The sequence below is a fragment of the Zootermopsis nevadensis genome, unplaced genomic scaffold (genome assembly GCF_977971745.1).
Source record: "Zootermopsis nevadensis isolate Lab colony 2312 unplaced genomic scaffold, Znev_1.0 Znev_ptg000008l, whole genome shotgun sequence".
NCBI classification, from domain to species: Eukaryota; Metazoa; Arthropoda; class Insecta; order Blattodea; family Termopsidae; genus Zootermopsis; species Zootermopsis nevadensis.
Window position 1 is genome coordinate 12459608 of NW_028259140.1, and position 11695 is coordinate 12471302.

Here is an 11695-nt window from a genome sequence, read left to right on the forward strand (position 1 = left end):
TGGGTTGTTGCAATGTGTAGTCTGGTAGTTTACTGACATTTCAGAGGTCCTTCATGCCTCCATCATCAATTCAATCACCCTGATGATGGAGGCAGCAAGGACCTCTGAAACATTAATAAACTTCTACCAGACTATATGGTGCAACAACCCAGAAGACAGCCACCTTCAGATTCACTGCCATGAAAACCTCAAATCCTACTCAATTACTTATGTCATGTTACATACCTGAGCATGGAATGTCATGACAATGCAATGTGCCTTGTGTGCCCTGATCACCAGACAGCTCCACCTGCCTGTAATAAAGAGCAATAAATTACAGAAGATGGTGGAAAACACAGTACACAAGATCATTCATACTGTAATATTTAGCACTCATTATACTTAGGTTCTTTTGGGGAGACAAATGGTTTTATTCACTCAGACTTATTCATCTATACTGAACAGGAAACAACTAAAACAATAACACTAAATAAGTGTTCTCCATCAGTTACTCTTCTTATGTCATAACACACTGTTATTCTACTCTCTTCACGCCTGCTAATAACTGCAAACTCCTGCCATATCACACAATGACGGCTCAGTCCACACGACACACTTTATCTTTTGATAATCAACTAAAGACTGACACTGCACCAATTCTCTTGTAGTGTATAAACATGGAGACACTTTGGGATGGTTATGGAACATTCCACCATTTCCAGAATTGACACTACTTGAGATGTTTCTAGCATCTGTAGATCTCACTGCTCCGCAGCATTTTCAGTCCAGCTGAGGAGCTTCCAGCAGCTGACACATGCAGCATATTGATGTCAATGTAGGTATGGCGATGGCCAGGAACCCATTCTCGCTCCATAGACCCGCAACAATGTACAGTATCTCAGTAAAAAAGAAAAGCTCTTGGTCATTATACAAGATCATCTGCTGGATCAGTACTATTCAGGACTACTGTCTCTGTGAATGAGTGATGTCAATAAAATTTAATAGGGATATTTTATGTAAAAAAATCAGGTAATAATCAATTAACTGTGAAGTTGCTGGGACATGAGAAATACGGTAAACACTTACAGTTCCAATACAGAAGGAAATCTGTAGAACATTTCAGAGATACAGGACTGTAAAAAACAATACTGTACGAAGTGGATTTCTCAAATTTAGAAATACCTAAAAAATTACTCTTTACAATCCAAAAGAAAATTTCACCACAATCAAATTATTTTTCTATCCAAGAAACAAAGGGCGAGGGGACAGAATCAGAGCATAATTAAATAGCTTCATCTGCTACAGAAATAAAGTACAAATTCAAGATCAAATACAGATGTCACACAATCTTGAAATGTTCTCAGTCATGGGTACCTTGATTGTGACCAGATGAACACAGTCATCAAAACAAGGTGGCACACTGTGAAATCTCCAAATTCAATAAAGTTACAAGTACAAAAGTGGAATCTACACGTATTACAACACTTCACCAATAAAACTCAGTATAAATTTTCTGCAAGAAACAAAGAACTATTCAAATTACATCAAGCACATACTTTATCACCAAGGGGGAACTGGCAGTCTTAAGATAGGTACCTTGTATCACCAAGCTATCACTCAGGTTCCCATTTCAGTACCACTGCTGAAGTTTAGATGTTATGAAGTGTGGAGAATATTAGGCTCCTATCCATAATCCAAATCCATTAGTCATAACTGCCCTATAATGACACCAGAGGCCATGAAGTTTTTATTTTTCTAATATTTGAATTTATTTTCTTTCAACCTTTATTTACATTTAAGAAAAAATATGAGGAGATTACAAAAGACAGAATTATGAAGACAGTTGTATGCTTACATCACTTCTGGTATGGGACTAAAAAATTCAAGAGCAATATTTTTGTTGCACAATCTGTACATATAAGGCTTGAAGTTTCCACTGTCATGTTAATGATGTTCTGGATTGTGACACCATGTGCACTCACAGGTAGATACCATGTTCAGCAAAATTATAGTGTCTCCTTATTTAGCTCTTAAGATGCGGACAGTATTGTTTTAAAAACAACATTGTAGTGTAGTATCCACACTGTTGGAGACTTCTACTTGCAATACATTTCCATCACAACAAATAAGGAACATGAAACTTGAAATTAAAAAACACATTTCAACTCTTACTATCCAGAAGAGTCACAAGGATGGAACAATGGGTGCCCACAAATAAAGACCACTTTCTGTAACACAATCATCCTGCAGGATGTCCAGGAATACGAAGCATACACTCTCTGTAATAAGAGCATCCTGTAAATGAGCTTTGTAGAAGTAAAATGTATTTGAGGTATAACCACATCCAAAAATACATCACAAACTTAGCTGTCATGTCCATAAAACAAAATTTGTAATATAACTGAAATGTAATGAGATATGAAGATGAGACATTTGTAAGTGGGGTAAGGGAGGGTGAGGAAAAACTACCGACATACTGATAACCTTCTGTGTATGGAAAACCTCAGCGTCTTTTAATGTCAACATTTCACTGAATGACCTGTAAAGAGACATTTCCAACTGGGCATATTAGAAGGTAACATGTTTCAAATTTCAAAAAATATTTTTAGATCTAGATTCTGAGAAGACAATGGAGACCATTACATAATATGAGCCTTTACAATCTGTAATCATTACATAACTTATATAATAAAATGTCTGGGAAATTAAACGAGTAAAGAAGAAAAACAAAATTTTGTCTTGAATGTATCAGAGAAGATAACTTTTGGGAAAGAAATGTCGGAATAGTATCACAAGTCAGGACACAACCACTTTCTTCCACATCCCTTTCAAATCATTATACACGAATCACCCCATCATTCCATGCCATTAAAGTGTAAACTACTAACAGCTACATTAAATTAAATAAATAAAAGTACTGAAGTTTATGCATCAAGGAATACAAATCAAGGCAATGTTCATTCCAAACATGGAGATGAAGATAAAATTACAGAGTATTTCCTTCCATGCAATGCAGCTATACTGTCCATTTACATATACTCATGTAGGGCATCAGACTAGATATAGCAGGGACTATATTACATGCACACTCGAACACATGCATTCTGTACTTACTGATCCTGTTGTCCTGAAGTAGTAGCATCTGATTTCTTGTTCTTCAGAGAAGCCACATTTTTTTTGGACTTTTTCAGCTGTACAGGGCTCCTGACATCAGAGAAAAATACACCATAATGCAACTCAACATCATTCTGTGACCTCACATCATAATCCAACATGTGCACACCATACTTACTCATTCTGCTGTCTTGCAGTAGCATCCAATTTCTTTTTATTCGAACAAGCCACTTTATTTGCATACTTCCTCAGCTGTACAGCGCTCCTGACATCAGACACAAGGGCATTAGAATTAAACATCATTCTATCACATATGCACAATCAAACTCATGTATGTCATACTTACTCATTCTGCTGTCTTGTAGTAGCATCTGATTTCTCTTTCTTTAAACATGTCATTTCTTTTGCAGACTTTCTCAACTGTACAGGGTTGCTGACATCACATATCGTGGCATTAGAATGCAACCTCAACATCCTTCTATTGTATGTTTTCAAAATTTTACACTTGGCATCACCACTGTAATCTTTCGGTGACTGTTCCACATTCTGACAAATGTCAAACTGTTTGGTTATTGTATCACAAATAGGGCCACCATCACAGCTTGTTTCATTATTCACCTGTTGGTATAATTTGCTGCTATAACTGTCATCACTATAAATATTTGAGTATTGCTTCATGTGGGAATGAGATAAAGCATCATCCTCAACATCAATGTTATTTGACTGTCCACTTCCTGACAGATCACTGCTGAAGAGCTGATTCTCAGACAATGAATGTTGTTTCCAATTCATCTCAGTGCTAACACAATCAGGTGGCTCCTCCACTGTACAGATACTGACATCAGAGGCCTTTTCTGAACGTACCACACCTAATTCCCCTTTGATTGTACCTGGAATAGGTGCAAGAAGCTGAATACTGACATCTGGTATTTCTGCAAGAACAACAGATTCAGAATCGGTACTCTTCTCTACACGTTCGATGACAATCTCATTAGCATCCGCCTTGCCTTCACAGTACTTCTCCCTCGCTCCTAAGATTTTTGCAACATTATGTTCTTCACGTTCATAATGAACTATCTCGTCTTCGGAAGATGGAGACTGTTTCTCTGGTAATGTTCTATCAATTTCATGTTTTACCTGAACAACAGGAAAGGAAGTACTGTGATAAACAGATTCATCTCTATTCATTAGGCAAACATCTTGTACACTGTCATACTTGTATTCATCAGTTCCATTTATCTCAACTTTCACTTTATCAAGGCAAAATGCCTCTATTTGTTTTTCAGCTGCCTCATTTTGGTTAGAAGCATTCAATGTGATGATGAAGGAATCCTGGCATAGTGAAGTGTCCTTTTCCACCTGGATGTCTGACTTAATAGGTTTCACCAAACCTAGAGGGGGAATGATACTGTCTTTCTTACAGCTTCCAGAACCACTGGCTGACAACTGAATCTGAAATGAATGCTGTTCCGAGGCATGGGATTTTCCCACGTGAGTGTTGAGCTTCTCCACTGTCTCCACACAGCCGCCACAGTGAGGGCATTTGTATGGACATGGATACACTCCTACATCACCACCCTAGAACAATAAAGTGAGCCCAATAGACTATGGTGCACTCTGTAATCTTTATGAAGTGGAAGTTCAATATTACAAACATAGTGAAATAGAGAAAACCTGCCATGATATATAATGAACATTACTTAATGCACCATCTTTAACTTAGCATGTAATCTAGGAGAACTGTATAATAAGGAATAAACTAAAAGTAATTTTTCACTATTACAAATACTAACACTGCAGAGTTATTTAACTAATTTTCTTCACATGAATCTTCCTTTTATGCTCAACTGCTACTTGGCACATGCTCTCACTCCTGTTCTTCACAAATGCAGATAAAAGGAATGAAGTTAGTGTGACTGATGCTGCGCAGAATTGGTGTCTTGGCTTTTTCTTTGCCCTTCTGCATCAATACTACAGCAGCGAATGATTTATTATTTTTGGTATAAAAATAAACGTGAAATATTTCTTTTATCAAAATAAGGACACAGAAATAATAAGATGACTGCTAATAATAAAATGTGAAGTGCCATCATAGCATTCCGGTGAACTGTCTCCTGACAAATATCTGAGACTTGAATATCATATAAACAAAACTGGAGTTGTAACCACCACCAATGATATTCGGCCATTGACAGGAAATTAACAATGAAATTTATGAGAAAGAAAGAACTAAAGATCATCTGAGAGACCAACTTTAATTTTAGTGCTCAGTAACAAGTAGGGCAGATTAAGGGCAAAGATGAGTCATGAAAAAAAGAATCTTGACAAAGGACTGAATGGCCCAACTGTGAGTAGAAACTATTTCAACAATTGTAATTACATATAAGAATAATTAAAATTAAAAATGGTTTTGGGAAAGATCCCAAAACCCAGAAGAACATCATCATTATGGCGGCTGCTGTGAAAACCTAAAATCTTACAAAACATCTGCAGTTAAATTACCCACATACATATACCATACAGACTACAGCTATATCTTGTGACAAACATTTGACACTTTTTAATTCTTAATGAAAGGTATACAAACTTTCCTTCAATTTAATAATCTCTATCACTTCAAACTGTATACATTTTTGACGTAAATACGTCTATATTTTCGGGTCAGTGTCATTCGGCAAAAAGTGAAAGGAAAAAGTGTAACTGCATTGTTATGTTACCTTGGAAACGTCAATTGTTTACTCGGCATTATTGTTACCTAGCAAACGTCAATTGTTTACTCGGCATTATTGTTACCAAGGAAACGTCATCTGTTTACTTAGCATTGTTGTTACCTATAAAATATTTCATTACATTAACTTACATTACATTACCTTACCTTACATTACATTACATTCATCTACCACAGACCCATCTTAAGCATAACTAATTCAAGTTAAATAAGCAATGTCTTAATCAAACTTATCTCAATTGTAAAGCGGGTATAAAGGAAATATTTAGAATAAAGCCATGTGTTTATCATGTATAGAAACATTAGCAAAAGTGTGAATGGATTTATTAGTAAGATGCCAGGTTAACCATCTCATTATTATAAATGGAGTTATAATTTATTTTAAAATTGTCAGTATTTCAGTCTGTAAGACATCAAATGGTTATTAGTGAACTGAAGAGAACTGGAAGGAAGAAGTCCTGATATCTGTCTGGAGAAACTGAGTACAATCACAAAGAAAAATAAAACACAGTAGCCAATTTCCAAATCAGGATTACAACCTGGGGCACACAGCAAGGGAAGCAGGTGTGATAACCACTTGTCCATGACACCCAATGGTAACAGAAGGAATTCCACCATATGTGTATACTCACTGCCTTGGGAGACGAGGACGGCCAGAGGCAATAAAATAAAAACTTTCTCAACAATTACCTTCTGCGAGTAATTCTACTCCACTAAGGGCTCTTGTATTTCTTGTCTTCCATAATATCTGAAGCATACTTACACCACTACATATGCCATAATGTTTTATCATCTCATCCACAGTGAGTGCCAGGTAGCTGCAGTTCTGGAAAAAACATTTCACATAGCCTTTTGACTCAATGGCCATGTCCCATGACACTTTGTGTACTTTGCAAAAACCGCGTCTCCTTGGAAGTAACTTAGCTTCGGGCTCCGCTTTCCTAAAATAAAATAAATGTTATCAACCAATTACTTCATTACTAAGTACTTACTATTTTCAGGAGTCAACAAATGTAACCTTTTGTTATGAATCAAAGAACAACATACGTCAGATGAAGGTTTCACTGGGGAACAATGGACTTACATGTACAGTGAGTGCCACACATCTGCAGTGATGAAGAAGAGAAAACTGAATCAATGATGACACCAACACAATCTTCATTTATACTTAACTACCACTCACAGAATTCATATGAAGCACCTACAGAGTACAGATTTAATTTTAATTTCAATTAATTTATTTACGTGTTTGCCAACAGCAAGAAGCCAATAACAGGCAAACACTGATAATATATACAATAATAGTGAAATAATAATGCCAATAAAGGTAAGAAAAATCTCAATAAAGAAAGGCTAATTATATTTTAACAACAGAGTCATGCCCTTCTAATCGCGAAACAATTCTTAACAACTATCGATGAAGTAGCAAAACTCCTGCACATCAATCACTGCTCTACTTATCAAATCATCCATGACAGACATCACTTCCATAAACTGTGTGCAAGGTAGATTTCCAAACAACCCACTGAATAAGATACGTACAACCATCCAGATACTGCACCTGCCTTTTAGACCAGAATCATGAGGTAGGTGAATATGACAGTGCATGCTGTGTGACAAGCTGAAAGGGGCACTTCACAGTTGAAATGATGCAGTAGTGATGACCTATGACTTGGTATCCTCTGGCTGCCATAAAATTTTACTGAGCAATTGATCCCTGTAATGGTCCTCCCTTGTGTTTCCTTTAAGGTAGAAACTGCAAGTTATGGTTGCAATGATTCCAATTAACTGATCTTCATAATGGTGATGTATTATTGATATTGCAGTCTTGTGTGTTGTTATGCCACGAGGTTGATAAAATTCTGCCGGACAATGCACAGCAACTACCCAGAAGACAACCATCTTCATAATCACTACCATTAAAACCTCAGATCTCATATAATGCATAATGTTTTATTTGAGATAGGAAATTAATTTTCTGGTTGCAAAAATTTCAGGCCAACCATGTAAGCTTTGCAATGGTGATATATCTGCCATCTGTCTTCTATAAGCAAGCACCAAAAGTTACCATTCCCAAAATAAAAACCTGCAGGCAATAACTGTGCATTGACTAACTTGAATTATAATGTTACTATACAAACAAATTTGATCACTAAAATGTATAATTCTTACTAAGACATTGAAATTTTGAAGGAAAATAAGTTATTCCCAAACCTGTCATGATAATGAGTTGGAAAGGACAAGGATTGAGTCACGTCTACACTAAGAAACATACCAACTGAACATACCTAATTTTTAGCCAATGAGAAATAATGAAGACAATTTATAGCAAAAACTGTACTCATCAACATGATAAATGTAAGATTTGAGGTGATAAGTGTTTCACATTATGTGTACTTCCTCCTCAATATGTGCTGTTTTTAAGATATAAGAAACAATAAAGTACACTATTAAGCAAACTTCATAAATATGTATACAAAACAAAACTAGTACGTGATACGCCATGTATTGCGCCAACCATGTTGACACTGTTGTCAAGAAGTCTTCATCTAATTGTAATAAATTCTAAATGGACTGTTACATAAATACCTATGTCACTGGCTTGGTAAAGTGATCAGAATATGTCTTGATAATAATGAAAAACTCACAATTCATTTTTAGCCATTACTCGCTGCAGTGTCTTTCTGTAAAAGCCATCACCAGGATGTGACTTCTGCACGTGGGCTTTCAAATCTTTTTCAGTACCCAAACGATGCATACATACTGGGCACGTATTAACTGCAACAGATGACTTCTGCAACACACACACTGCACTGAAGAACACATCACAACAACACTGTTAAGAAATGCAAATCAAATACAAAGATATGCACAAAGGGGAGACTCAATCCAATGGTACACACAGAGTAGTTGTGATGCACTTCTGACTTTTTCTTCAAGAAAGCCTGGGAAACTCTGTGGCATGACAATGATGTAAAAGTCACATTGGCACCAAATTTAACATTAGGTGTTCGTAAGCAATTAAACATCAACTTTAACTTCATTTACAATTTTTTCCACATCACATAAATGGCATACTTATCGAGTCAAGAATAACGGACACTGGCTATTACATAAGGAAAAGATATTTTTCCATCAATAAACACAATCAGATAAACCTGATTTAGGCCAGCCCTTCCTGATTCTCTTGAACTTGCCTGCTGGAATAATCTAAGAGCAAAATTAAATGCAGTGGCAATAAAGAATCATCACAGACCACCACGTAGGAAAGACCAACCACTTCCAACAGCCAGCTAGCCAGCCAACCTAACTTGACATACAACACAGAGAACACTAGGATTCAGAACAAGTTTCCTGCCACACATAATTCACAAAAAGACAAAGGAATGTGGAGAAAAGTCAAATGTCATAATGTAATGTGGGGTTGTGTGGTGATCTGTTTCAGGGTGTACCACATAAACCTGTATTTTTGAAAACTATTGCACTATGTTGGGAAAAGTGGGGCATAAAGTGTTAAGCACTGTAAGTATCCTATTACTTTACTGCTAATTTCTGAAACAATGTAATAAATTGGCCAACAATGTGGATTTTATGAAAGGAGTAATGAAGTAAGTTGACACTTTTCTGAAGCATTTTTTAGACATTTCTGTAGGATTCTGGCATCCTTTGGGACAGCAAAGAAACAATGGCTGCTTGAAGAGAACTACAAATATTTCAACAGTTTTGCAAAATTCAGAGAAATTTTAGTAAGGAAACACATCACTTATACCAGATCATTCTATTATAAATTAGTCTCACAATCTATGAAGCCCACAGAATTACTTCAAACATAAAAGTGCCTGATTCTCTTAGCATATAAAGGTTTTAACAATGCCATGATATAATGGGGTAACAGGGACCCATTCAAACTCATACATACATCCCATTTGGCCTTTAAAATTTAAGAACCATTTCACAAAAACATATAAAAGAGTGTTATTCATTTAAAGGATTCTGATTCTGAAACACATAAGTATGTTTCTATTTTCTGTTGTTCCAATATTCATTTAAACATGAACTTTCTATATAATCCTTCATGATCAATCACAATAATGCCCACAAACTTCATTCTATATACAAATTCCGTAAAACCTTCTAGTCACATGTGCTCAGTCCTGCTCAAAAACAAAACTGATTCTGCTTTTATTCAATTATGCTTTGTTAAATGCAATGGTTGTATTTCACTAACTGGAAAATGATAAGTTGATTATGGAATATGATTTTGGAAGAAAGCAGCACCGGCCTATATGAAGGCACTATAAGAGCATTTTCAAGGGAAACTACCACCACAGACACACATTAGTAGTATTTTGAATGATATACATTTAAAGAAGTGCTTGAAAAATAATTCCAGTTTATTCAAATTGAAACATTCATATTAAACACTGCAGACAGTCTTAAATGTCAAAGTTTGTGACTCATCTAGAACAGATTCACAAGATTCATTACCTACACTGAAATAAACACACTCCATTTTCATTTCATAAGGCCACACTTCATGTCAAAACAAGGAAATGATGAAACAATGGGACACAATAAATATTACTTGCCATGACCTGTTACATAATGTTATTGCATCAACTAGTACAGAACAGTAATATACAGAGTATCCACATGAAATCTCCTCCATTAACAAACCAATTGAAGTGAAACCTACGGTAGATAGAAATACACAGTTTACGGTACTCTGTAGAGCAACTCAAAAAGTTGATTTCCCCTTTTTACAGAGGTCTTGCAGGTAATGAGTGGTGGCGCTGCAGTCAACAATACGCAAAATGGCGTCTCCACAACAGGTAGTTCAATGTTCAGTTCGGTTTTCCGAAACGAAATTGCCGATTACAGTTCAAAGAAATAACACTCTTATTGAGAACTAACCACACAAGAAGACCATAAAGGCCTGGTATGACAAGTTTCTGGCTACAGGTAGTATTTTGTGGCAGTCAGGTTCAGGCAAAAAACGCATGTCTGACAGAAAGGTGGAATGTGTCATGGAGCCTTTAAGAGAAGTCCAACTATAATAACAGTTCACCATTGAGATGTTTAACCACATTGATCAGAACACCAATTATTTATCAAACATGATATTTTCAGATAAAGCAACCTTTCTTACCTGTGGTGAAATGAATTGCCACAACATACACATCTGGGGATCAGAAAACAGGCATAGTGTTCAGGAACACGTCAGAGACAGCGAAAAGGCCAGTCTTTGGTGTGGGATGATAAAAAACAGAATTATCAGACATAACGGACCCTTCTCTTCGTTGAGCCAACTGTAATTGGGAACATTTACCTAGACATGCTTGAACAATTTGCTCTTCCTCACCTTCCACCTCAGCGACTCTGAAACTGAACACTGATCTACCTAGCATGGAGACACCATTTTGCGTATTGTCGACTGCAGTGCCACCACTGATTACCTACAAGACATCTGTATAAAAGAGAAATCAACTTTTGAGTTGCTCTACAGAGTGCCACAAACAGTGTGTTTCTATCTGCCATAGGTTTTGCTTCAATTGTTCTCTTAATGGGGGAGATTTCATGTGGATACTCTGTACTTTAAAGAGACAGCCCTAAAGAACCTGTGGCTTTGTTCACAACAGACCACACTCTAAGCTCCAGATTGATACAATCTTTGACAGGCATATACAGAGTGATCGAAAAGTCATGTAAATGAATCATGATACATGTTATGCTTGTCAAAGAATAAACTGCATTGAAAAAAGTGATAGTGGAACCACGGTTCCGGAGAATTAGACGTAAATACATCTATACGGAAAGGAAGTTTATATATTGGCATTAATCTAAATATTTCCTTTATACCCGCTTTACAATTGA

At 36.2% G+C, this 11695-nt stretch overlaps 1 protein-coding gene and 1 long non-coding RNA gene across 14 annotated transcripts in view; one reads left to right on the forward strand and one right to left on the reverse strand.

Moving 5' to 3' along the window:
* LOC110829207 (uncharacterized) overlaps positions 1–11695 on the reverse strand; it is a 52778-nt gene that overhangs the window by 29887 nt on the left and 11196 nt on the right. For 11 of the 13 annotated variants that reach the window (XM_087344697.1, XM_022062712.2, XM_022062709.2 and 8 more), the window contains 6 exons: positions 8470–8615; positions 6585–6762; positions 3440–4671; positions 3272–3358; positions 3094–3183; positions 226–293 (listed from right to left, as the gene is read on the reverse strand). In XM_087344697.1, the coding sequence (XP_087200823.1) occupies positions 226–293; positions 3094–3183; positions 3272–3358; positions 3440–4671; positions 6585–6762; positions 8470–8615 (1801 nt within the window). Of the gene's footprint in view, positions 1–225; positions 294–3093; positions 3184–3271; positions 3359–3439; positions 4672–6584; positions 6763–6905; positions 7023–8469; positions 8616–11695 lie in introns of those variants that run through there. The other 2 variants (XM_022062719.2, XM_087344698.1) reach the window with 2 other exon arrangements.
* Positions 5364–6957, forward strand: LOC110829212 (uncharacterized). Its single transcript, XR_002542911.1, has 3 exons — positions 5364–5440; positions 6216–6385; positions 6823–6957. It is a non-coding gene; the product is annotated as an uncharacterized LOC110829212 (long non-coding RNA).